Here is a 24,978-nt window from a genome sequence, read left to right as displayed (position 1 = left end):
ACTTAATTACAGGCAGGGCCCCTTTCACGATCCGGAACTAATAGGTATTCGTGAACATCGAGGTGTTATTTAGTTACAGTCTTCGACTATGGCGCAGGAGTCTTCTATGCACCGCATGTTCCGGCCATTTCACAGCCTATTGAGACGAAAAGAAGTCGTCGCCGTCGATCTGACGCTTGGTACAACGACACGTACCGTCGTCTCTATTTATTATCAAAAAAAGAAATCACACTTGCAGAAGTTCGAAATCTGATCGAACGTGGTCACGATCCGGGCGAAGTCGACGAAAAAGGCCAATCGGCCATTCACGTTTGCGCAACCGTTGACGGTCCCGTCGAAGTACTTCGACTCCTAGTCGAGCAAGCCGACGCTCTTGTCCCTAACAAACGGGATGACTCATCAATGACTCCTCTTCATTGCCTCGTAAACAAAGAAAATTTTTTAGATTACGACGCAGGATCGCGAGGCGTTTTCTTTTTCTAGCTCGACAAAAATCGCGTCGTCGATCCGGCGTGCTTGAAGTGTCTCGCTGACGTCGGTCAGCAAATCAAAGGGCACCCCACTCGAGTGTCTACATTGTCGTCACTCAAACGGCGTCGGGGATCTTTTCCAGTGTCTTCCTCGCATCGCATTAAGTGTTCTGCGACGAGAAAGAGAGTCTCTTTTGAAGTCCACTTTTCGGGATGGCTCAGCAGCCTTCTTGGAGGTAAGTGGGCGAATATTAGTCTAGTTTTTCACTATATGCTGACTCTTAATTAGGTATTGCTTTCCCATTGGCATAGTCTTACCGGCGAGCTGTGGATGAATTCGTTTGCGAGGCCCGTGTACAACGTGGGCCGCGTTGAGAAGGGGGATCGATGCGAGAGCGGCAGCGCGATGGGCGAGAGTTTCTTTCATCGGCCACGCTTCGATTGACGGGTCAGCGCCGTAGCTGATAGCGATGTTCGCCTTCGCTTCGGCGTCGCGAGACGACGAGAGGGCGTACGAGAGACAGTCGTTCCATCTCATTTTGAAATCACTCATCTATCGAACGTGGAGTGGCTAATCATTGTGCTAGTTGTCGGGAAAGTTGCGTACGGACTGGGCCAGTTGCGACGGCAGAGTGTGCGTGGCTACTTCAAAGAAATTGGCAATCGCTGGGACGTAGCTGTCATTCTGGTTATCATCGTCGGGCTGTGTATTAGCCTCCACATAATGACGTCAGGTGCAACTCATTTCGCTGCAAGTTTCCTATCAGTTCTTTACGCATTACTTTTCCTCACCGCTTCGTTTCGAGTTCTATTCTACTTGATTCTATTTCCTCATTTCGGTCCCATGCTCATCTCGTTTCGAAAACTTTTCTACCAGCTGATCAGCTTCGTGTTTTTCTTCGTCGTCGTCCTTAAGAACATCTACGGAATTAAGGCATTCAAGAGTCTAAGTTCATGTTCTGCGACTGAGCCATCCAGTACTTCGCCGTGCAAGAGTGATCTTCCTGCAACCAAGTGAGAAAACGATGCATTGTATAGTACTATAAGAGTTGCTTTGTAACTTCAAGACCCCCTTTCTTTAGCTTGAGTCTTAGCTTGAGCAATATTCTCAGGGTTCTCTTTTTGAGCACGGTTAACTTATATATAGCATCTGCAATCAGATTTGGGACTTGGTTCTGCGAACGATGCCGAAGATGTTTTTCGCATGATTTGGGCAGTTTTTTGGCTAGTCGCGTCTTCGATTATTCTTCTCAACATCCTCATTGCTTTAATTTCAAATGCATATCAAAATGCGGAGGTGAATGATGGGGCAATTACAATTAACTAAATATTGAATAAGTGCATCTCTGCGTTTAGGGTATTGTAGGGACGGATTGGGGGTTCTTGAAAGCTGAAATAATCACAAGTTTGTACGTTTCTCCAATCGTTCCACCACCCTTCAATCTACTCGCTTATTTTGGCCTATCTGTTGCTTATATAGTTTCTTTTCTGTGTAGATAGAAAAAGGTTAGCGTCCTTTACTGAAAAATCATTTGCTTGTGTATCAGTTTAATTAGGAAAAGACAGGCAAAGCGAAAGTGGAAGTACGAGGAGAATTGCGTCTTTCTGACTTGACGATGAGGGAAAATCTTCTAACTGCTTATAAAGCTTCTGTAGAAGAAAAGGAGCTTGATGATCCCGTCACAAAGAGAGACTTAGATGCAATTAATTTGCAGATTAAGGAAATGCGTCAATCGATCCAAGTGAAAATTGATATATCTCGCTTTGTCCTATCAGTTTATTATTTCTTATCGCGTTTTTAGATTCTCGTTGGTATTACAGTAGGGCGTCCAGTGGCGTAGCCAGGATTAAGCGGAGGTAGGTGCTGAAGTTCGCGCGCGAAGCGCGCGAAAATTTTTGGACCACGCCCCTTTTCTATTTGGCTATTTAAGGCCTCTAACGAAAAACAGTGCGTAGGCCCAAAGTAACACAACAGAGATAGTAACTTCGGATTGTGTACAAAGCTTTCTGGAACGAGTACATATGTAGGCATATTACATAGCATAACTGGCACATAACATTTGAGCTTAATTATTAACGCTCATCGAAGGAACGCAGTAAATGAGCACGTTGGGTTTGTCTTCGCTCGCAGCACGCAAACCCAACTGCGAGCTGAAAACGTGTCACTTGATCATGCACCCGAGGGGGCCATGCAGGGAAGGGTAACTCTGTGCCACCTTTACTCGACAGGTGAATCGCTCTTTTGATATATACATGTAATCAGAACACCTAAAATCTGTGGTGTAAAGGCATAGCCACCAGGTGCCCTATTCCCATTTTTACAGAAAGGACATATTTCCGGGCAGATTAAGGTGTGGTTAGGCAATGTGATTCCCATAATGCACATGCTGTAGACACTAACAGAGATCGGACACCGTGCAAAGGGTGTTCGGGGATCACATGATGGCTAACAACGGGCCATCATTATCTAGTTTAATTATTTTCAGCAAACTTGAGGGGGGTGCTCGAGCACCCAAAGCACCCCCCCTGGCTACGCCACTGGCGTCAGCCCAACTGAGCGTCGTGTCAATTCAGAGGAAAAATGCTACGGAGTGGGTCGCTGACCGACTGCTGTCTTCTTTGCGTCGGAATATCAGTAGAAAAGAGGAATAGCATGGTTGCTTATTTTGAACGGCCTTCTGTTCGTAGTCGTTATACTGCAAAAATCCTATGAATCCTTTTAGGTTATAGAAACAATTCAAAAGTCATGTCAAGAAAACATGTTCTTCACTGAGAGTTGAGACAGTCAAAAATTTTTGTTTAATTAATACCCACGCTAGGACCGTTCAGACGTCCCGGATAAGGAAAAAGAGTGACTGCTACTGCGATCTATGCTGCGATTACGGATGCGATTTGGCTTTGCTGGCGACCTCTATTGGTTCACCTGGAGGCGAATGGTGCTGCCTCTTGGGTGCTCTGAAGTTCTCTACAACGGGACCCGCCGGGGAAGTCGTACAGCTGTACGTCGCACTGCTGGGACAGCGCCTGGCGTTTCAAACTCGATTCTGTCAGCGGGAATGCTAACCTGGATTTTTTACGACGGGTAAGCGTTGCTGAGTTTAGGTTTGGGGGCCTCAGCGCGTGCATGGAAGGTCGACTTGGTGTTTATTTAAACTGTTTCTACGTAAATCCCCGATGGTTCCATTAATTAATTAATTAAGTCAAACAGCATCCAATTACGTAAAGGAAGTGCGTGGAGCAGCCTATATAGGGCTCTGGCGTGGAGTAATTGACTTCACTGTATTTGACTAACGACAAAAAAATGACATCATACAATAGATCTACACCAAACGGACTGTCACTCATTTCAGACAAAGGCGGACGTTTCCTGTTCACCTAACGCACCTGTTTCGGATGAAATGCCGACACGACCTTGCCCGGCTTTCTCGCCACCACGTGGACAAGACGCGCTCGAACCGGAATGGGCTCGTTTCTTTTCAAATCATGCTTCTTCATAAGAGATTCCGATGTCGGTCGAGCGGCGCTGAAGTGGCCTACGCACGTCGCTTCCCACCAGTCGAGCACGGCTCTTTCGTTCGGATAAACGCCGCAAAGTCGTTCCCCTTCGAAACCGTAGGCAATCTCGAAACCCGTCTTCAATAGAAGGGATTTCCAGTAGGAAAGCGGCGCAAAAGTCCACCCAACTGCCGCCAGAAACGAATCGTACGAATTATCGTACTGACTTGCCGACAGATCGCGCACGAAGCCCAGGAGACTTTGTACCGTCGTGAAACCGAATCGTCCACCCGGCCTAATCGAATCGAAAATTCGTCGCAGATACTCTTCGTGTTCGTCGCGGGGAATCCAGTGGATGACGTGATTCGCGTTGACGACGTCATAGGGCGCGAACGCCGCCGCTTCCTCGATCGAACCGGAAACGATTCTAACGTTTTCGTAAGATCGGAGACGATCTCGCGCAATTTCTATTCGATCCCCGTCCGGATCGACGCCGACGAGAAAGCCGGCGGAGCCGACTGTGCTCGCCAAGTGGAGCGTTACGTTTCCCGTGCCGCAGCCGAAGTCGAGCACGCGATCGCCGTGTCGAGGAAGAAGAATGTCGTCGACGAATCTCACGGCGTCCGATTCTTGTATGTTCTTCGACAGGTGGCCGTAGTTGGCGGCGTACGTTCGGTTGCTGCTTGTGTGTGCCGCCGTCGGTGTCGACTCCATGGTCTGCGCGTGCGAAAGTGTTTGTGAAGGAACCGAGTCTCTTCCGCGGCTTTTATACTCGCTTTGCGGACGACAGTACGACAGTGACGCTTTCGAGTTAACTAATTGGAGAATCAACTTAACTGTTATAGCCTATCACCAGACCTTCTCCCTTGACCCCGGGATCAAGGGAGAAGGTCTGTTGGCAGGCTGCTTAACTGTCGCTTCCGAATTCCTGAGTGTATAAGATCCTTCACGTATCCTGAAAGTGTGTTCGGCCTTAGGCCCTAGAGAGGTCACAGGAAGCACGGAGGCGTGTAAGGAAGGCGGTTATATATACTGCCCCGTCGTCTGCGTAGACCCCTTCCACGAATAGACGTGCGCCGTTCAAAGGGCACCCATAAATAGTATGTAAAGGAAGCAGCTTAGCCGAAACACTATAAAACAAATAAGACCCAGACTGCCGATATTGATTCAATGAAGGAAGCTAATGGATCACTTCCAACTGGCTTCTGATAAACTTCCTCAGTTGAGTCAGCCGCTACCGCAGCTTTTACTTAATCTAAGGAGAACACACGTCTTCATTTTAGTTGTCTATATATGCTCCAGAAATTGACTCAAATCGTGGCAGAATGACGTCTACCTAAGTTTATGAAATGAAGTCTCTTGTAAAAAAACAAAGATGGTGAGCAAAGCAGCCTACCCTTTGGCCAAAGCGCGTCACTAGATAGATATAGTCGTTTTCAACTTTTAGTCATTTCCTGATATACGGGAATGCACTACACTTCGTATCGATCCATCTCGCTAAAGTTTTTGATCGATTCTGAACATGGCAGATGCCGTTTCTGTGCAGAGTTAGTCTAATTGTTCTTGAACTCTTAAAACAACTGTTCCTGTACGGCTTCGTAGGCTTTCTAATGGCGATCGCAGCAGGAAATAAGGCTGTCGTCTTCTCGTACGTTAGGCGTTCTCCGGAAACGTGGAAAAAAGATGCTGATGAAGTACAGTGGACTAGTAACTGCATCCAGTTTGTGGAAGGCTAAGTGCAGACCGTTTATGGAATACTGTAGAAAGTAGTGACGTCACTCACCTAATTAACCAGAGGGGGCTTTTCCTCGAGTTATTGACGATGTCAGCAGGCAGCGCTCGATCTATCACAATGCTCTAAGTTAGGAGTGTCCTTACTACGTATATTCATACATACCTCATGTTGCTATACTGCCCATAGGTTAGAGTCGACTTACTTTCTGCTATAAATTTTCAGAGGTTCCACGTGGCCACAGAGTGTACTGAAAAGTGGAAAGAGTAGTACTCGTCCGTACAAAGTCTGACGTGTGGATTTTTAGCTCCATGTGTCAGTGTATAGATCAACAGCATGCAGCATGCACTCATCTGTCAGTCCTACTTAATTAAACTAAAAGATAGGCACATTGTGCGGATCTGCGGAGTCGTTAGCAGGCTCATCGTTATTTGACATGATTGAATTTAAACGACAATCGCTTTCGACTGAAGAAACGTCTCATTATTTATGTTTCTAATAAGATTAGTGGCGTCACTGATTTACACTGTGTGGCCTACTTAAGTGCTAGGCATGGTCTTGGAGAGCCTTGGCAAACATTCTAAATTTAATTAAATGAAGTCAAGAACAAGTGCAGTTTGAACTTTTGAGAGAGAAAAGTGCCAAAGAAAGTTTAGTTTGGAGTATATAATGCCTTTTGCTGTGGTTAGATTTCTAGAGCCTAGAGCTTTAATTAGGTTTAATTTTTTGCTTCTGTTAGAAAATCTCTGCTTTTTGTATATTCATTTAGTACGGGAATTCTCCTCTTCATTTTGCACGTGACGCTGAAATGGCGGAATGTCTAATTTTAGCAGGTGCACATGTGGAAGCAGTCAATTCGGTATGGATTCTGTCGACGTAGAGGACAAAAAGTATAAAATTCTTTTAGCTTAATGTCACGCCTTTCCTCCAAGCCGTTTATGAAGGAAATGAAAGAGTACTTTCTGTCCTTATTGAAAAGGGCTGCAACATTTACGCCAAAAACAGCGTATGCCAAGCTGAATGTGACGTCGGTACAGAACAGCTAGTGAGAAAGTTTTAGAATGGAGACGGAGCACTTGCAATTGCGAGTGCAGAAGGTCATTTTAACGTCGGTGTACGACTGGTTCGTTTGGGGCTAGGAGTCAACGAACGTCATCAAGTAATGATAAATTAATTACTTAGCTTTTAGTATTCCTATGTGAAGAAATGCCGTACCGCTGTTACTTGCACTGCGTTCCTATAGAATGGCTTTACCTCCCTCCATTGTGCGTGTTGGGGAGATCGTGTTGAAATTACAGCGTATTTGATTGCAGCCGGGGCACACATTGAAGCTCTGAATAGGGTAATTGAATTCTGTAATAGTAATTAGTTTGCATGAATATTTTATGTCTTGTTAGTGGGGAAGAACACCGTTCCTCGAAGCTGTTTTCAATGGAAGAAAAAAAGTCATTAATGTTCTAATTGGAAAGGGATGCAACCTTCACGCAAAGGACATGGTTAGTCAAATGGGTATTCAACGTTTTTGTTTATGAAAAGTGTTTTGTAGAATGGCAATGGAGCCTTGGCAATTGCACTGCAGAAGGGTCATTTGGCAATTGGCAGGCAACTTATTCAATTGTCTCTACAAATAAACGAAGCTAATAAAGTAACGACCGCTATATTTTACGCGTTTCACTACATTTACTGCACATGTACTTATTTCAAACATTTAACTTTACCGCTCATATAAGAGCAGTGGCCCGTTTCTCATTTATACATAGGACGGCGTCACGCCCCTTCATTGGGCATGTCTGGGTGAGCACGTGGAAATGGCTTGTCATTTGGTTTCATCTGGAGCAAACATTGAAGCTGTCAATAAAGTATTATTAGTCCTGTAGAACTTCAAATTCTTTACTATATTTTATGGTTTCTCTACGTAGTGGGGAAGAACGTCTTTCCTAGAAGCTGTATTTGGAGGAAAAGAGGAAGTGATTGATGCCTTAATTCGAATGCAATGCAATGTTTATGCAAAAGACGGCGTAGGTGAAATTTAGCGGATGGTTTGATTAATAAGACATTTTTAGATTGGAAACGGAGCATTGGCACTTGCCAGTTACAAGGGTCGCTTGCAGATTGCTAAGCGACTTGTTGTACTGGGAGGAATGAATGTCAAAGATAGCGACCAGGTTTGGGAATGGTACCTACCAATGCGAGGCAGTATAAAGTGGCGGTGACCACATGCACTTCCTTTACAAGCTTAAATCAACTTAGAACGCATTAGTCTACTTGATTGCCTTTTCCAAAACGTGGGATAGAATCAAGCAACGATGAGTTTTGTTTCTCGCTTTTGAGAACCTTAGATAGAAACTGCAAGCAGAAGCTAATTCAGCACTTTCCAAAAAGCTAAAACAGCGCTTTTCAACGTTATGAAATGCCTTTGTAGTTGAAAAGCGTTGATTGTGGAAGTATTTGAGAAAGGTAGGTGTCTACAATGTTCCTTTTTTGTTTATAGAATGGCTTGACCTCCCTTCATTGGGCGTGCGTTGGAGGGCATGCAGAAATGGCGGAATACTTGGTTACGGCTGGCGCAGACATCGAGGCTCGAAATAAAGTATAAATTCTAGTTACTTTGCTTTTAGAAAGCGTTATATTCTTTATGCTTTTAGTGGGGAAGAACGCCTTTTCTAGAAGCCGTGCACTACGGCAAGAATGGCGTTTTGAGGCTTTTGATAGAAAAAAGATGCAATATTGATGCAAAAGACAACGTAAGATTTTTTCAGAAGTTCTAGTTAGAAAAATGGACTCTGCAGGCTTCTAATGGAGCGTTGGAAATTGCCAATCTCAGAAAACATTTTAAGCTGAAAGACGAGCTTCAGGATATGTTTTCTAACCGAAAGGAAAGCTGCTAAGGATTTTTTCTATTAGGTAATTTTACTGTTCTTTAGGTTGAACATTGTTTTTCTGGAAAATCTGATCTAAACGAGGACATTTTAAAAGACAAAGATTTCACTTCTTGAAGTAGGTTGTATCCCGGAGCCAGTCTTGACTTAATTAATAGCGAGATTTACGCGCAAAGCAGAAAGGAGACTTTATCGTTTATACATTTTCTATGCTCTCTGATTGGATCTTTTTTCAGGCTGAGAAGGACACTCTGGAAAAAAAGCTGAGTTCTACTGAACAGGTTTGGATGGGCATTTTGCTGAACTCTCTTTTCTGATTTCTCTTCATGCACAGCTAGTTGGTGCGCTCGAAAGTCGCCTCAAAGAGGAAAAGAATTGGCAAACGAGAATGTACCTCTATTCATTCTTCCTCTTTTTAGAACGAAGAAAGAGCTATCCAATATCGTGAACAAATTGCGCGAGCAGAACTCGATCTAAGTACGCCAAAGAACTATCCTGTAGAGGCTTGATTATTTCTGATAAATGTTAGAAAAAGAGAAGAAGAGAACAGCTGAGTTGCTGGCCACGAATAGGAGACTCGTGGAAGAATGTGACGTAGCAAACCGTTTAGCAGACGAAACGGAGAATCGTATTCGCAAAAATGAAAATAGTTTCAGAGTTTTGCCCGCTGAAGTAGAAATGACCGACGTGAAACTTGGCGGCGGATCTTACGGAGGTGCGGTAGAGCATATATTGGCATGAAAGTATTTCACAAATATTTTTTATAAATTGCTTATCTTGCAGAAGTGCGTGTGGCTTATTGGCGCGGTTGCCTGGTAGCCGTCAAAACGTTCTTCGATTTTCTTCGCGTGGATCAATATCTACCTCGATTGCAGCAAGAGATATTGATCTGCCGTCACGTTCATCATCCAAACGTCGTCTCTCTCCTTGGCTTCATCTCTGAGAACGACGTTCCTCTAAGCATCATGTCAGAATTACTTGAAGGGTCTCTTAGTGATGTAATCGAGGCTGCCGATGGGGACCTTTCCTTGAGGGAACAAGTTGACATAGCCACCGGCTGTTCGGCAGGAATTGGCTACTTGCACAAACTCGACATTCTCCACGGTGACATTCGATCGACGAATGTCGTTGTGACGTCTCTGATGGAGGCAAAAATTTGCGATTTGGGAGCTGCTCGATTTGCTGACTCCAATCTATCAGCTGGGCCAATGAGCCCTGAGTATCTCGCTCCCGAAAGATTACGAAGTGTTCAGCACAACACTAGAATGGCCGATGTTTATAGCCTCGGCGTCACGTTTATTGAATTGATGACAGGGCAGGAACCAGCAAAAACAAGGAGAATTTTTCAGGCACGAACTGTTAGCCAGCCTGCAATGAAGCGGCTTGTACTAGGGATGGTGAAAGAAGACCCTCACGAGAGGCCGTCCATAGAAGAATGCCTTGAACAAATCATCTCCATTAGGAAGTTTGACAAAGAATACGAAATCTGCTCAGCGAAAAGAATGGTAAAAGGCAAGGTGTATGGAGGAGACAAACTGCATCTGGTAAAAGAGCCGTGGGTTTGAAATATTTTCTTTCATTTCCTTTTTGTGTTTTACACTTTACTGTTTCGTGGCCAAACGTTTGCGCAGTTTTAGCATATATGGTTAAAATTAATGCGACTGTTTTACCTTCGCCACGGTCGATGCACGGCGGATCGAGCAGCGTAGATTTGTATTTGTAGATTTGTCTATAGCTCTGGTGTCCCTTTGCTGGTGGGCTGTATTCGGGCTTTCGCCACGTGACCGTTGGCTCCCGACCTCCCGTTTCACTCGTTTCACTCACAACGGATCCTTGCTTCACAGTGCTCGTACAGTCTCAGTGAAATGTCAAAAATAGCGTCACGGTAAGTACGATGGTCTACATAAATGAAGCGATCTCTCAATCCACTGCGACCCCACAGAATTAGTCTGATTCTTGGCTTAGTTCAAAGCCGTCTCTCTATTTTTGAAGCGTTGTAGTAGAACACGACGCCTCAAAAAGAAGAGACGGCTTGAACTTGAAGTACAACTACACGCGGTCGGGACGCCATCTTGGATAGCTTCACGCGGTAAATTTTTTCCCAAAAGTGGCATGATCAAGCAAGGGGAGGGGCTGGCCGCGCGAGACTAATTTTAGTTCAGAGCACTACCTATCTAAGTAGTAGCGTTCATGAACAACAGCCGGAAACTGCATGCTACGCTCAAACGCCAGCTTTTTCCTTTTTCATGCGCCTCGAAAGTCGGAGTCGAAACTAAGCGTGAACGGCGACTTGTCGGGTCTCATGGATTGGGGCTTATATATCTTGCTGTAAACTGGGAAATTTTTCCCTGAATGAATTGGGCAGCAGGTAAATGATAGAGAGTATATAACGTTCGCGAAAACAGAGAAAACTGAAATTAGGACGTAACTTTTGTAAGTCACGTGGAGATATTGATAACAGATCAGGATAACGTTACTTGGGAAGTGTTCGCAACTGCCTATGATCTATTACGTTGTTTTTCTATAGCGAATCTGAGTACTCTTCCGAGCGATATCCTTCAGCGGAGGTTTCACATGCAACCAACGAAAATGGAGATCCAATCAGCATCATTACTCTGTCCACCTCAGACACCTTTGTATATGAAGGCAAAGGCATAATAATGACAGAGAATTGGCTCAATTACTTGGCACAATTTCAATCTGGTCGTTCACCTCTAATCATTAATGGACTCATTAAGACCGGTTAGCGTCAGTCAGTGACATCCATTAGCACATGTTGGAGTGATTTTCTTATTCTCTGCAGGTAAAACTACATGGCTGAGGGACGTTATCCCAGCTTTAATTCGAAAGAATTCATCATTTGGAGATAGCGGCAAAGAAGGGGCAAATATTATCTTCATAGACTGCAAACTCCACTTGACTCTTTCGTCACCGTATGATTTCCTTCTCTCCTTGATTAGACTCATTCAATCGGCGTGTGAAGAAGAGTTGGGTATGTCGTTTCCGGACTCGTGCAAAGCGTTTCCAAGGAGAGATGAAGGTCCATGGCAATTCAAAGCACTCCTAAGTAGGACGATGAGGAAAATCTCGCGTCTTCTTTCTTCTGGATGAAATCCAGGAGTGGTTCTTTTGGAAAACGCCTGACGGGTTTTCTTTGGATAAGCGCATGATTATCTTTATGCGTGATGTCTTTCATGCGTTTTTTGTCAACCCTTCGACTCCTCGTTGCCATTTTGCCGCAACAGGATCATGCATGGCTCTGGCTTGGCTGAACCTCGTCAGGTGTCCTACAAACGGCCACACTGTGATATCTCTCGTCCTGAATCTTCCATCGCAGGTTGAATACATTGTATAAAATTAAGGTTCATGTTTACTTTCTTCACTTCTCTAGGTATCAGACACGGCTTTTGAAAAAGCAAAGGAATTTGTTCAGAAAAAGCATCCTAATGTTTCAATAACTGATGTCGACACGTGCGCGGATGCTTCAGACGCGAACCCCGCTCTTCTATGTCATCTCGTTTTGATGGTGTCGATAGAGAACCCAAAAGCCACGTTAAAATTCTGTGAAGAGGAAATTTCGTCGAAGATAGGATCTGACATTTGGAAGTATCTTTCACTTCCGCTCAATGAGATGAAGTCTGAGGAGAGGAAGCATCTCCTTGAGTTAACTGTTTGTGGGCTCAAATGGGAGATTTTCCAAAATCTCAGCGGTTGTGCTTGGTATAGGTATCTGCAAGAATATGTGGTGTCCATAGATATCGCCCAATCTTCAGAAAAAACCGTCTTTCTCTCATCCAATCCGTTTGCTGCCTTCATTGGAAAGGTTATAGATGGTAGCACTGGTAATTTGATTACTGAGCTCGATCCAGTCGGACGTGTCTCCCTCGAATGAGTATACGGAATATATGTACCGTATATTATACTGTATGGTATAGTAACAGTCGGTAGACTCCTCTTCAACCATACGTATAGCTTAAATTTAGTCGATGAGATTGATAGAGTGTTTTTTTTTGTCTGAACTAGCACATGTGTTTGCATTTGGGATCATTGAAAAGGCCCACTAAAATCAGATTTGTTTTTCAACGCAACACGTACTTGCTGCACTTTCAGACGACGTCGTCAAACTGAAGGAAATGAGCGCTCGCGTACAGTCGTTCGACGTCGGGGACCTTTCCCGTGTACACGTAGTCGATCAACATCTTCACCGACCTGGCGTCGACGTTGTCTCCGCCAATTTTTATTTCGATCTACATTGCAGGGCTAAATGTCGTACGAGTCTACAGTAGCCGGCCACGGCACTCTAGCCAGAGTTACTGTATCTCTGCTGTATATAGCCAGGGTTCCCTGATGTCATTCATTCGTGACGAAACGCCCGGATAATGTCCCTTCACTTTTTGTGACTGCAGGCGGTTAGAAACGTGCTACGATGCAGGTAGGCTGCTCGTTAGATTACCTTTAGTGCTAATCGCCTTATGCGGCCCCCTGAAGGGCCGTCGATTATCGAAAAAGAAGCTGGATCCCCTAACCTCGATCATAGCTCAGCGCCGCGATCGACGCGCTGAGCGCTCAACTACTTTGCGTCTAGACGAGTGCTGCGTGAGTGTTCGTGGACGTTTGCATGCTGGTGGCAGGAGGTAGAACGTCGAGAAGCATTGCTGTTATTTGCGTGGATTTGGCCGCACTCAGCCATTAGGTAAAGATGGAGTTTCAAGAACAGTGATTGTTTAGAATAACTCTGTAACTGATGCATTATTTTGCTAGGCTTTCTGGGCGGCAGACTGCCAGTTGCAAAACTTTCGGGCTAGGTGATCTGATTAGAATTTCAGAATTCAACAGTCTGTCAGAGCCTTCTCAAATGTATATATACTGCGTAACTGGTTGCCTTTGCCTCAGTTGAGTGAACAGTGAAAACGACTCGGAGGCAGTTGCACCGTGCGTACTAGTAAGCAGTACTGTAAGCAGTGAGATCATTGTAAAAGTTTATCAGCGGTTTCAACTCGAAAAATTGACGGGTAATAACGAAGCTAGGAGCGCGAATTGCGCTGAGCTTGGGCATACAAAACAAAGCACACGTTTTCACACATACACGCAATCAGCCAAGAATAGGCTTATCAACAAAACTGATCTTGCAAGAAGTCAAGTCACTAGCGCATGGAGACTTAATCAATTCGAAGAGGATAAGCTTGTTTTGCTGAGGATGAGGTAGAAAATGAATTCCCGGTACGTACAGTGTCACTTGTGGTCCCATCACCGGCCAGTACCTTCCCAAGTTGAAACCGTTGATGAACGCTTGACCCTGCGCTCACATAATGGATTATTTTTCTTATGCTAGGTAAAGCGAAACAATTCACCTTATTCCAACCGTCCAATTTCAGATACGTATCGGTGGGAGACATATTTGCGGGAAGTTGAAAGGTGGCACAGAAAAACGACGGCACCTCCATCGTAGGTCTGAATAGAAAGAAGACATGTAAAACCAGTCAAGCCGTGCTGCCTGCGTAGATGAGACGTACGCCGTGAGATTTTTCAACGGTACGCCATTGACGTCATCCAATGGCAATGACCACATTTGCCAGTTCGTCATCGTCTTCATTTTGTACGTGACGTTACCGACGATACCCTGCAATATCCGGTAAAATTCGCTATAAATAAATAAATAAATAAATTAGAACGTGTCTTGCCTTAGGATCGCCGATATTAGCCCCATAGTTAATCCTGCCCGTATTTTCGACCAAGAAGTCCAGCGTCTTGTGACCGGACGACACATTGAACGAAGCTGGCTTTCCACTCGAACCTTGAACGGTAACAATATTATTCTACGAACAGAGAAACGTGTCAGCTTTTTGTTCAAATAGAGAAGATGCAATCTCACTCTGTCCAGCAAGACCGTGGCTCGGTCTTTCAGGTACGTAATTTGAACGGCAATCTCGTCGACGTCAACTTTGTCGTCGTGCAGAGGCGATTCGTTAGTCCCACCGCGATACAAGACAAAGCCGTAGTTCTAACATTAGAGATGATACTGCCGTAGTTTTGACGCGTACACTGATGGGGAGGGGGGTGGGGGAAGGGAGCACCCATGTACCTGATTGAGCTGTTCCATTCGAAGTGGATATGTCGAATTCGTGGGACCGGATGGCGCAAGAGCCGGCAAGGCATCCAAAACATAAGCAGACTGTATATCAATTAGAAACACCTACACAGACATGTTATATGCAGCAATTACCTGAGTCAACATTATTTCAATAGGATCATAGCCGATAGCGGAAGAGGGAATCGGTGGAGGAAGTGGCCCATTATACTACGACAGTCAGAAGTAAAGTAATGTTTTCTATATAAAAGTTGCCTTTACCTTCCCCACGACATCCCGAATCTGTTGATACTTTGGCGTCATATCGCCAGCCTCAGTAAGAGGAGCATTGTAATCGTAGCTAGTTACTTCGGGACTCCCTAGAGCTCCTATTCACAAGCAGAGCACAATAGACGGTGCGAATGAAATTTCAAGCAATTAAAACCGTTCATAAATCCGAAGTTCGTCCCACCTTCAAACATATACCTATTTAATTAAACAAAAAGAAAATGAGCGCCTATAAAAGATCGATTCAGCTTATCAGACGTACATATTTACAGACGCGTTGAGCTTCAGAATTTTGTCGAGAGACTGCGCTACAGTAGCGCCATCCGTGTGGGCGTGATGACCGCCCCACTGATCAAGCCATCCCGTGTAAAACTCAGAATTAACCTAGACAGAATACGTCCAACAAATAATTATATCAATCTTTGTCTAATCCTCACAAGAGGTCCGTGAGGCTGATAGTCTCTCATGGCGCGAAAAGAAGACATGGGATCACCGCCTAGATACGAGGAGGAATCGAATCAGTTCCGCATCTCATTTTGCTACGTAGATTTACGAACCGGGTCCAAAGTCGACCGTAGTATACAGTGACGGAAATGCACCGCATTTCAAATAGGAATCGGCAGCGCCGTCCGTTGTAAACAAAATGACGTTCGGTCCAAGGTATTTTCGAAAGAGATCTTCGAGATGCTGCACGTAATTTTTGTCGCAGGCCGGAAAACTCCCATACTCGTTTTCAACCTACGAACACGGGGGTCAGCGTCACTGTAGAACAAGGTTTGGCTGTCTCTTCCTAGAGACCTGAACGCTAATAACAGGACCACCATTTTCATAAAGAAGCGGTTTGACTACAGGGAGTAGCTTTGCCATGTAGGAGTCGACTGGACCGAGATATCCTAATGAAAGAGATAGGTATTAGCAGTCAAGACAGTTCGTATGAAGAGACTTGGATCTGACGATCTCAATCGTATTGTAGGGTCCTTTGACAACCAGCCTGGAAATCCACCCTGCACGTTACGACAACAAAGGTATTTCGAGATATATATTTCAGCTGCGCTTACCGATTCCCATTCGGCGCATATGTATGGGCCTAATAAGCTCATCTCAATTAATCTTATCACGTGATCTCGATGTACAACAAACCGGCTCTGAGAATGACTAGAAGATCGGCATCCTGAGCAGCTTTTATGAAGGCTGCTAAATCAGCGTTTCCTTTAAAGTTGAATTGGCCTTGAACCGGTTCGTGGACGTTCCACGCCACGTATCTGCATGTAAAGCCTACTCAAAGTTGAGATTTCTCTATAAGCACTCACGTTTGAACAGCATTCAAGCCTGCAGCTCGAATCTTCTTCAATCTGTCTTGCCAGTAGGGTTGCGGGACGCGAAAGTAATGCATGCCTCCCGATATGTAGCGAAACGGCTTTCCGTCCTTTAGAAAGCAATCGTTTGTGTAGTCAATCGTGAATGAACGATTGGCGGCGGCGGCGAGAGCGACGAACGCCGATAGAAGAGCGAATCGAAACATTGACGATCTGAAGACTCGCGCACGCTAAAACACGAGAATGAATTCCGCAAGTTTTCACGTCACACGGTCACCGCTTCTTTCGCGCAACTTTCCGCGTACGATTAGTGACTCTGGACATAATTATTCGATCTCGACGCAAACTGGTTTGCACCTGCTCGTCCTGCAAGTCTTTTTCTGTTTATCTCCCTTTTGTAGGAAAGTGAGAACGTCTTCTTTGCACCATCATGCACTGTGATTCTAAAGCAGTGGATTACGAACGTTTTATGTGACGTTGACAACGATAATCAAATCAATTATTGATTCCCTTATGCCAAAGAAGAGATCAGAAAGAGACTGTATTTATTTTATAACTGTTATTTTTCGAAAAGATACATTCAGAGCGAAAAGGCATTAGTGTTTTCTAATGAATTTTCTCGCAGTCTGAATGACGTCAAGTCAAGAATTCCTTATAAATAAGTACGTCGTCGTTTGATGAGATGCCATACTGCATAAAATCACCTAACTGTACCCAGTTGGAGTTTCAGAATTCAAGCGGAGCGTTTCTTGCTCGTGTGTGAATGGAGAAGCCAAGGGAGCCCCAATTGAAGGTGCATCTGGAGGTATGTCAAGTGTGGAGCTTAACCACCCTAGAAAGCCCTCTCTCCACTGCCTTGTATATACAGTATAAGACGTACTTACCAAACCCTAAGCAATAGTCAGCGGTTTTAATTAGATTATCTTGGCAATCATTTTTATTGAGGCTATAAACTACAGAGTTGCAGACTGAAAATTTACGCGCCTAGCTAGTGGATTTGGAACGCGTTCACACTCACACCCAATCAACCAAGAATAGGCTGATCAACGAAACTGACTTTGCACGAATTCAAGTCACTACCGCATGGAGACTTAATCAATTCGAAAAGGATAAGCTCGTTTTGCTGAGGATGAGGTAAAAGATGAATTCCCGGTACGTACAGTGTCACCTGGGGTCCCATTACCGGCCAGTACCTTCCCAAGTTGAAACCGTTGATGAAAGCTTGACCCTGCACTCACATAATCAGAATCAATTTTTTTGTGTGCCGCAAAACAATTCACCTTATTCCAACCGTCCAATTTCAGGTACGTATCGGGAGGAGGCACGTTTGCAGGTAGTTGAAACGTGCCGCGAAAGAACGACGGCACTTCCATTGTAGGACTAAAGGAGAACGAGAATACGACGATGCCATCAAGTCATGAAGACGTACGCCGTGAGATTTTGAAACGGTATTCCAGTGACGTTATTTAATGGTATTGACCACATTTGCCAGTTCGTCATCGTCCTCATTTCGTACGTGACGTTGCCAACTATACCCTGCATTAGGTGAAACGTCAAAATTGCACCATAGATTGAATAGCAGGTGTCCTGCCTTGGGATCGCCGACACGAGACCCATAATTGATCCTGCCCGTATTTTCAACCAGGAAGTCGAGCGTCTTGTGACCAAAGTACACATCAAACGAAACAGTTTTGTCAATCGAGCCTTGAACGGTAACAATATTTTCCTAAGACAATAATAATAAGGAAAAAGAAAGGTTCGAAACATAGTCGACATCAAGAAGATTCAATCTCACTCTGTGCAACAAGACCGTGGCTCGGTCTTTCAGGTACGTCAACTGAACGACGATCTCGTCACCGACTTTTTTGTCTCGCAGTAGCGATTCGTGGGTCACACCTCGATACAACACGAAGCCATAGCTCTGGGATTAGAGACGATGTCAGTGCTACGTAGATGTACAATTGGTTCACTGACCTGATTCAGCTGTTCCATTCGAAGCGGATACGTCGAATTAGTGGGACCGGATGGTGCAAGAACAGACAGGGCATCCAAAATGTAAGCAGACTTCAAAAAAGAATAGATCAAGAACGTGTTCTAAAGGCATAGTACTAATTATTTACCTGTGTGAGCATAATATCGAAAGGATCATATACAGGAGCGGAAGAAGGAATCAGTGGAGACAGTGGCCCATTATACTACATTGTAAGAGAGATGAACCAGTGAGTAGCAGAAGAAAAACTGCCACACCTTTCCCACAACTTCCCGAATCTGTTGATATTTTGGTGTTATGTTGCCTGCCTCAGTCAAAGGAGCATCGTAATCGTAACTAGTTACGTCAGAACTTGCTGTAGCGCCTAGAAAACAAAGCTCTCTAGGGCCCCAACTGATTTGCCCAAAAGCATACCGTTCATGAACCCGAAGTTGGTCCCCCCTTCGAACATGTACCTTTTTCAATTTCAAAAGAACGCCGACTTGTGAGTAAATTGTTGCTTACATGTTCACAGATGCGTTGAGCTTGAGAATTTCGTCGAGATACTGCGCTACAGTAGAGGCATCTACGTGGGCGTGGTGACCACCCCAATGATCCAGCCATCCCGCGTAATACTCAGAATTAACCTAGAAAGAAAATTTATTGAGAGTATTTACATAAATAGATTCGGCTAATTCTCACGAGTGGCCCGTGAGGTTCATAGGCCCTCATGGAGAGAAAATGAGACATGGGATCACCACCTAGATACAAGGAGAAATAGGATCACTAACCGCATCCTTTCGCTAATACGAACCGGGTCCGAAGTCAACAGTGGAGTACAATGACGGCAATGTTCCGCATTTCAATAAGGAAATCGAGTCGCCGTCCGTTGTAAACAAAACGACGCTTGGTCCGAGATATTTTCGAAAGAGATCTTCAAGATGCTGCAGGTACTCTTTGTCACAGGCTGGAAAACTCCCATACTCGTTTTCAACCTACAGATATGTACATAAGTATTGGAGCTGTAGAATCCCTGTGCCGGGTCCAGCTTTCTCTCTACCTGAACGCTAATAACAGGACCGCCGTTTTCGTAAAGAAGTGGTTTGACTATGGGTAGCAGCTTAGCCATGTAGGAGTCAACTGGACCGAGATATTCTAAGGAGAAAGAACGTTTATCAGCCAATCACTAAACGACCTCGCGTTAGAGACTTGGATCGGACGATCGGAATCGAATGGAAGGATCCTTCGACAACCAGCCAGGAAATCCACCCTGAATGTACGATAACGCTGACTGAAAAATTAGGAATCGTCGATTTGCACTCACAGACTCCCATTCAGCGCAAATGTACGGACCTAGGCATATCTCCTATCGACCACGTGATCAAACTATAGTATTTATCTAAATACCGGCTCTAAGAATGACTAAAAGATCGGCGTCTTGAGCAGCTTTTAAGAATGCTGCCAAGTCGGCGTCTCCTTCGAAGTTGAATTGGCCTTGGACCGGTTCGTGGACATTCCACGCTACGTACCTGAAAGGTTCGGGGTTTTTTCGCATACCAAGGCCTTTGCTGGCACGCACGTTTGAACTGCATTCAAGCCGGCAGCTCGAATCTTCTTCAATCGGTCTTGCCAGTACGGTCGAGGGACGCGAAAGTAATGTATGCCTCCCGATATGTAGCGAAACGGTTTCCCGTCCTTGAGAAAGCAATCGTTCTTGTAATCGATCGTGAACGAACGGTCGGCGGCCGCGGCGAGGCCAACGAGCGCCAACAGAAGAGCGATTTGGAACATTCGAAACGGGCGAGCGCACGCTAGCCTAACGTCGGCCGTCCCTGTCGTGTCCTTTAATTGTCCCTCAAGCCGACACAAGCCCAAGGCAACGCAATCAGATGACTGCTTTTCCATGGCTTCTTCTCGTTTTTCTTTTGGCACGACGATCGCCCGTCATCGCTTCGTATCCAACTTGCCTCGATCTTCCTTTTGAAGAGTATCCTTTGTCGTCATCTTTTCCCGGAAGCGGTTGCCCGTGGGTCACGCAGTGCCCGCTACGTGCTGTCGGCAATCGTACAACTGGAATCTTATCGCCGCGTTGCAATTGCGATAACCAGTGCTCCTTCTTCGGAGATTGTTGTAGCCGATCGACGAGTCAGGTGAGCTGCAGGCTATCTTAATTAAATAAATAAATAAACAACGCTGCGATTGATTAATCAAAAGTTAGAGGCTCTTAATTCAATTTTCACTCTATTTTATTTCCTATAATTCTTCCGGCAGAGACTACCGGAAGCCTTTCCTGGTCAAATGTGCGTCAACCCGTCTCCGACGAAATTTGGGCAAAGCGCTTGGTACATGTTTACTCGCTGTTCGTCTCGTTGGCCCAATGACGACACTCGTCAGAAGTGCGAGAACTCGTCCATTATTGCCTCTGATCTTCGAGAATCCCTGAAACTTCAGCTCCCAGTCAGCTCGTCATCCTACACCTACGCGAACATCTATTGCGCCAAATGCAATTATCACGAAGAAAGCCGCGTCACATATTGGGAACCGGCCTTTTTCTGCAAGGTACGCTAAATCCACTGTGATGTGACGCAATGTTAATTATCTGCGTACGTGTATAGGAAGAGAGGTTTGGATACATATCGCCTTCCAAGGCAAACGCAACGTGCACCACTCCAGCCATTTCAAAACTGAACTGCAGTCTAGCTACGATTCAACCAAGCCTTTCAGAAGGAGCTTTTCTAAGGCGGTGCTTTCAGTCGATCAGCACATGTCTAAGTCTCTCTGAACTGAGCTCCAAACTTGGTTATCCTCTGACAACTTCAAACTACACCTGCCTTCGAGACAGGTGTCTTTCTTACACCGATTACGTTTGGTCTACTTCTGGTACGTATTTTCGAAATCGCCATTGTGCGTTCTGCAACGGAATTTCTTTGTCGTCCCTTTTCTGTTACGAGGAACCGAAACTGGCGTTTGGACCCACTGTTAGATTTGACGATTTGCTATACTATCTCAACAACAGATCGGCCGACTCTCGCTTAGACTCATTGACATTTGTACCAGTACGTTGTGTGTCACCGCCCGTTCTACTCCCTCCTTCATTATTATTCAATCAAGACAAGCCTTTCACCGAAATCGACGTCAATGAGCTGAAATACTGCTCCTATGGATACGTCTATGATCCACAGCGGCTCACCTGTGTTCCGTTGACGTGCCGCAGTGGACATGTGCTAGTGGATGGTTACCGCTGTAGAAGAGCTTTCGCCGTTTATCTTTTAACTTTCAAAACCAACGCTACACTTAAAGATGAATCGAACAATGTCTCTCTCGAGATTAAAGAATTGCTGGAAAATTATTATCCCAATACTACTGTCGAAATTAGCTCTCTTTACGTCATCGAAAAGGAAGTTTTCGTTTTGGCAAACTTCTCTTCCTCGTCTTTTACGGACTTGGAATGGAGCGAATTAAATTCAACCCTTACCTTACTTAATGTGACTTTTGTTTACAAAGGTATTATCTTCACAACTAGGAATTCAACGTTTGCTACCTTGACATCAGACAACAACCAACTTCGTTGTCCACAAATAGAATATAATTCGAACGAGTTTAACGTCTCTTCTGATGGTTTGGTCACTGTCCTATCAAGTGGCAAAAGCTACAACAGGTCTCAGTATACTCTTTCAAAAAACACTAGCTCAATTTTCGTCTGTTCGACGTTTCAACGAGAATTTAACGAAACAACGACAATCAGAGTATGGGATTATTCTCAACCTTATGCGATTTTCAGTGCATCTGTAAGCATCGTCACAGCTGTTGTATGCTTCATTTTGTTCGTCACCTACGTTGCGTTCAAAGACCTACGAACCTATCCTGGTCTTTGCATGGCAGGTTACGCGCTTTCCCTTGGATTTTCCTTCACATTTATGGTGATAGGACTTGGTTGGGTTGAAAACAAAGCCGCCTGCACGTTGATGGGATTCCTTCTTCATTTCTTCCAGCTTTCGCACTTCGCGTGGTCGTCGTTAATTGCTCTCAATCTCGTGAAAACGTTTGTAAAGGTGGATATGCGAAATGTAGAAGAGGTACGCAAGACCGCGTTGAAGCATTTTTCCAAAGCCGCGATGTTCGCTTGGGGCGTTTCAGCAGTTGTTTGCGTCGTTTGCTTGGCTTTGCAGTACGGCACGACTGTGAATATAACATACTCGTCTGAGCGTTTATGCTGGATTCAGCCTGACCTAGCCATTCTTGTCGCTTTCGGAATTCCCGTCGCCGTTGTTCTTGTTTTTAATTTTTCTTGCTTTGTCGTTCTATCATTTGTTGTTCGAAAGCAACTAAAGCGAGCAGCTCGACTAACGGAGCTCTTGGAAAAGGCGTCGGCATTGAAGAAAATTCAAAAGCAAATTCGCATCTTTTTGGGAACTTTTGCTTTGCTCGGATTGACCTTTATTCTGGCTTACGTCGCAGTTCTGACAGACGATGAATGGTTGTGGTATTGCTTTACGGTGGCCAATTTGTTTCAAGCCATCACGCTACTTGTAGTTTTTGTACTAAATCGAAAAGTGCGAAAACTATTTGGAAAAGCGCTTCGGCCAAAGCACCGAGATGATCCAACGAGTGAATCGTACTCGAAGAAGAAATCAAACGAGACGGCGATAACAGCGTTGTAAATCCTTGCAAGGTCACATTTGGAGTCTAGATTTATGATGTCAGCTTAATGGAATTTCTTGAGCGTGTCTCCACAGGCTGCATAGGTAAAGCTATAGGTAATGTGACCGTACCTTAATATACAACAAATTGGCATACTTAGCAATGACGTACATCGTAGAGTGCATGTGGGTTTCTATGTATGTTTTCGCGCCAAGTGACGCATTGTACACCGTTTAGTTTTTCCTCCGCGCCCACATGTGCATGCATATAGCGCGCGCTTGGGACCTCCGAAACGAGAGCTCAGGCGTCACCTCGCGTTCGTTCGTCGTTGCCCGCGCCGTCAGGCCTATGGAAGGAGCTTGTTAGCGCTCTCCTATCCGGTCTTCGCTCCGTCCTAGACCGCGGAAGAGCACCTCAGGCGCCGGACGTTGACGAATGGATTAGAGCTGTGCGTCGCGAACAAGAGCGCGATCCCTGCTTAGCGAATCAATACGAAGAGCGCGACGGAGTGACAGCTCTTCTTCGCCTTTCTCAAGGTGGATGTCCTGTTTCACTGTCAGTTTACTTTTGAAGTAACTGGTAACAGCATGCAAACTCCGGTCAGCGATATCGACTTACGACATCACTAGAGAGCTATGCCACACTGACTGTCGATCGGACCAGGTCTTGATATCCGAATCGGGCCAAAACTATGGTTACTCCCACTTTCCGTTCCGCGCTAGTGGAAACTCATCAGCCAATTAGACACTTGGATTGGACGATCGGAATCGAATGGAAGGATCCTTGGACAACCAGCCCGGAAATCAAATCCACCCTGAATGCAGGATAACGCTGACTGAAAAATTAGAAATCGTCAATTTGGACTCAAAGATTCCCATTCAGCGCAGATGTACGGACCTAGGCATAATTTTATATATACCACGGGATTACGAACTACAGTACTCTGAGAATGACTAAAAGATCAGCGTCCTGAGCAGCTTTTAGGAATGCTACCAAGTCGGCGTCTCCTTCGAAGTTGAATTGGCCTTGGACCGGTTTGTGGACAATCCACGCCACGTACCTAAAAGTTTCTTCTTTTCGCATAGGTAGATCTACTAAGGTCTTTGCTGGCACGCACGTTTGAATTGTTCAAGCCGGCAGCCAAGTACGGTCGAGGTACAATGTATGCCTCCCGATATGTAGCGAAACGGTTTCCCGTCCTTGAGAAAGCAGTCGTTCTTGTAAACGAACGGTCGGCGGCCACGCGGCGAGGCCGACAGAACATTCGGAAAGGGCGAGCGCACGCTAGCCTAACGTCGGTCCCTTTGTCCCTCAAGGCGCCCAACGCAATCAGATGACTGCTTTTCCATGGCTTCTTCTCGTTCTTCTTCTGGCACGACGATCACCGGTCATCGCTTCGTATCCATCTTGCCTCGATCTTCCTTTTGAAGAGTATCCTTCTCTTTTGTCGTCATCTTTTCCCGGAAGCGGTTGCCCGTGGGTCACGCAGTGCCCGCTACGTGCTGTCGGCAATCGTACAACTGGAATCTTATCGCCGCGTTGCAATTGCGATAACCAGTGCTCCTTCTTCGGAGATTGTTGTAGCCGATCGTCGAGTCAGGTGAGCCGCAGGCTATCTTAATTAATTAAATAATTACTTAACGCTGCGTTTGATTAATCAAAGTTAGAGGCGCTATATTCAATTTTCAGTGCATATTTTATTTCCTATAATTGCACTCTTCCGGTAGAGACTACCGGAAGCCTTTCCTGGTCAAATGTGCGTCAACCCGTCTCCGACGAAATTTGGGCAGAGCGCTTGGTACATGTTTACTCGCTGTTCGTCTCGTTGGCCCAATGACGACACTCGTCAGAGGTGCGAGAACTCGTCCATTATTGCCTCTGATCTTCGAGAATCCCTGAAACTTCAGCTCCCAGTCAGCTCGTCGTTCTACACCTACGCGAACATCTATTGCGCCAAATGCAATTATCACGAAGAAAGCCGCGTCAGATATTGGGAACCGGCCTTTTTCTGCAAGGTACGCTAAATCCACCGTGATGTGACACAATGTTATTTGCGTACGTCTATAGGGAGTGGAGTCTGGAAACATATCGCCTTCCAAGGCAAACGCAACGTGCATTACT

General features: G+C 45.2%; 7 protein-coding genes and 2 long non-coding RNA genes across 12 annotated transcripts; 6 read left to right on the top strand and 3 right to left on the bottom strand.

Moving 5' to 3' along the window:
• The first annotated feature begins 86 nt into the window (after positions 1-86).
• LOC136198790 (ankyrin repeat domain-containing protein 54-like) lies at positions 87-3,016 on the top strand. Of its 2 annotated transcripts, none has more exons than XR_010672863.1 (7): positions 87-423; positions 484-706; positions 760-1,484; positions 1,553-1,767; positions 1,827-1,976; positions 2,027-2,212; positions 2,273-3,016. XR_010672863.1 is itself a non-coding variant. In XM_065988834.1 (7 exons), exons 1-4 carry the CDS (start codon positions 107-109, stop codon positions 780-782), a joined length of 504 nt encoding a protein of 167 aa, XP_065844906.1. In that variant the 5' UTR covers positions 95-106; the 3' UTR covers positions 783-1,484; positions 1,553-1,767; positions 1,827-2,212; positions 2,273-3,016. The 2 variants fall into 2 exon arrangements, 1 of the variants encoding a protein (XP_065844906.1); XM_065988834.1 differs by having other exon boundaries at positions 95-179; positions 239-423; positions 1,827-2,212.
• Positions 3,017-3,730: 714 nt separating this feature from the next.
• On the bottom strand, positions 3,731-5,422 carry LOC136198341 (uncharacterized). Its single transcript, XM_065988254.1, has 3 exons — positions 5,362-5,422; positions 5,158-5,301; positions 3,731-5,095 (listed from the first exon to the last, which is right to left on the bottom strand). Exon 3 carries the CDS (start codon positions 4,677-4,679, stop codon positions 3,846-3,848), a length of 834 nt encoding a protein of 277 aa, XP_065844326.1. The 5' UTR covers positions 4,680-5,095; positions 5,158-5,301; positions 5,362-5,422; the 3' UTR covers positions 3,731-3,845.
• A 5-nt stretch (positions 5,423-5,427) lies between these two features.
• LOC136198339 (ankyrin repeat, PH and SEC7 domain containing protein secG-like) lies at positions 5,428-9,053 on the top strand. Its single transcript, XM_065988252.1, has 18 exons — positions 5,428-5,512; positions 5,568-5,659; positions 6,467-6,556; positions 6,605-6,703; positions 6,758-6,856; positions 6,941-7,039; positions 7,095-7,193; positions 7,244-7,342; positions 7,458-7,556; positions 7,617-7,715; positions 7,761-7,862; positions 8,189-8,287; positions 8,343-8,441; positions 8,487-8,574; positions 8,623-8,694; positions 8,813-8,857; positions 8,911-8,943; positions 8,996-9,053. Exons 1-15 carry the CDS (start codon positions 5,488-5,490, stop codon positions 8,691-8,693), a joined length of 1,359 nt encoding a protein of 452 aa, XP_065844324.1. The 5' UTR covers positions 5,428-5,487; the 3' UTR covers position 8,694; positions 8,813-8,857; positions 8,911-8,943; positions 8,996-9,053.
• Positions 9,054-9,154: 101 nt separating this feature from the next.
• LOC136198340 (probable serine/threonine-protein kinase DDB_G0281745) lies at positions 9,155-10,250 on the top strand. The gene is made up of 2 exons (XM_065988253.1): positions 9,155-9,291; positions 9,360-10,250. The coding sequence occupies exons 1-2, from the start codon at positions 9,255-9,257 to the stop codon at positions 10,139-10,141; spliced, it is 819 nt and encodes a 272-aa protein (XP_065844325.1). The 5' UTR covers positions 9,155-9,254; the 3' UTR covers positions 10,142-10,250.
• Positions 10,251-12,940: 2,690 nt separating this feature from the next.
• Positions 12,941-14,015, top strand: LOC136198309 (uncharacterized). Of its 3 annotated transcripts, XR_010672742.1 has the most exons (4): positions 12,957-13,008; positions 13,065-13,269; positions 13,338-13,518; positions 13,909-14,015. It is a non-coding gene; the product is annotated as an uncharacterized lncRNA (long non-coding RNA). The 3 variants fall into 3 exon arrangements; XR_010672743.1 differs by lacking the exon at positions 13,909-14,015 and having other exon boundaries at positions 12,941-13,008; positions 13,162-13,269; positions 13,338-13,867; XR_010672741.1 differs by lacking the exon at positions 13,909-14,015 and having other exon boundaries at positions 13,338-13,867.
• On the bottom strand, positions 13,530-16,466 carry LOC136198307 (beta-galactosidase-like). Its single transcript, XM_065988224.1, has 17 exons — positions 16,242-16,466; positions 16,072-16,193; positions 15,990-16,018; positions 15,875-15,935; positions 15,730-15,824; positions 15,489-15,669; positions 15,369-15,427; positions 15,194-15,315; positions 15,089-15,129; positions 14,926-15,032; positions 14,800-14,874; positions 14,659-14,748; positions 14,449-14,577; positions 14,258-14,392; positions 14,090-14,196; positions 13,928-14,027; positions 13,530-13,872 (listed from the first exon to the last, which is right to left on the bottom strand). The coding sequence occupies exons 1-17, from the start codon at positions 16,451-16,453 to the stop codon at positions 13,669-13,671; spliced, it is 1,869 nt and encodes a 622-aa protein (XP_065844296.1). The 5' UTR covers positions 16,454-16,466; the 3' UTR covers positions 13,530-13,668.
• Positions 16,467-16,488: 22 nt separating this feature from the next.
• On the top strand, positions 16,489-16,926 carry LOC136198310 (uncharacterized). Its single transcript, XR_010672744.1, has 2 exons — positions 16,489-16,596; positions 16,649-16,926. It is a non-coding gene; the product is annotated as an uncharacterized lncRNA (long non-coding RNA).
• Positions 16,927-17,166: 240 nt separating this feature from the next.
• Positions 17,167-20,015, bottom strand: LOC136198308 (beta-galactosidase-like). Its single transcript, XM_065988225.1, has 17 exons — positions 19,796-20,015; positions 19,624-19,745; positions 19,541-19,569; positions 19,426-19,486; positions 19,277-19,371; positions 19,031-19,211; positions 18,919-18,977; positions 18,742-18,863; positions 18,652-18,692; positions 18,495-18,601; positions 18,368-18,442; positions 18,222-18,311; positions 18,043-18,168; positions 17,839-17,973; positions 17,677-17,783; positions 17,528-17,627; positions 17,167-17,475 (listed from the first exon to the last, which is right to left on the bottom strand). Exons 1-17 carry the CDS (start codon positions 20,005-20,007, stop codon positions 17,272-17,274), a joined length of 1,866 nt encoding a protein of 621 aa, XP_065844297.1. The 5' UTR covers positions 20,008-20,015; the 3' UTR covers positions 17,167-17,271.
• Positions 20,016-20,068: 53 nt separating this feature from the next.
• Positions 20,069-23,111, top strand: LOC136198793 (uncharacterized). The gene is made up of 3 exons (XM_065988836.1): positions 20,069-20,366; positions 20,488-20,775; positions 20,832-23,111. Exons 1-3 carry the CDS (start codon positions 20,106-20,108, stop codon positions 22,875-22,877), a joined length of 2,595 nt encoding a protein of 864 aa, XP_065844908.1. The 5' UTR covers positions 20,069-20,105; the 3' UTR covers positions 22,878-23,111.
• Positions 23,112-24,978: the final 1,867 nt, after the last annotated feature.

This window comes from Oscarella lobularis, chromosome 19 (assembly GCF_947507565.1).
Source record: "Oscarella lobularis chromosome 19, ooOscLobu1.1, whole genome shotgun sequence".
In the NCBI taxonomy this organism is placed as follows: Eukaryota; Metazoa; Porifera; class Homoscleromorpha; order Homosclerophorida; family Oscarellidae; genus Oscarella; species Oscarella lobularis.
This window is presented reverse-complemented; position numbering and strand designations above follow the sequence as displayed.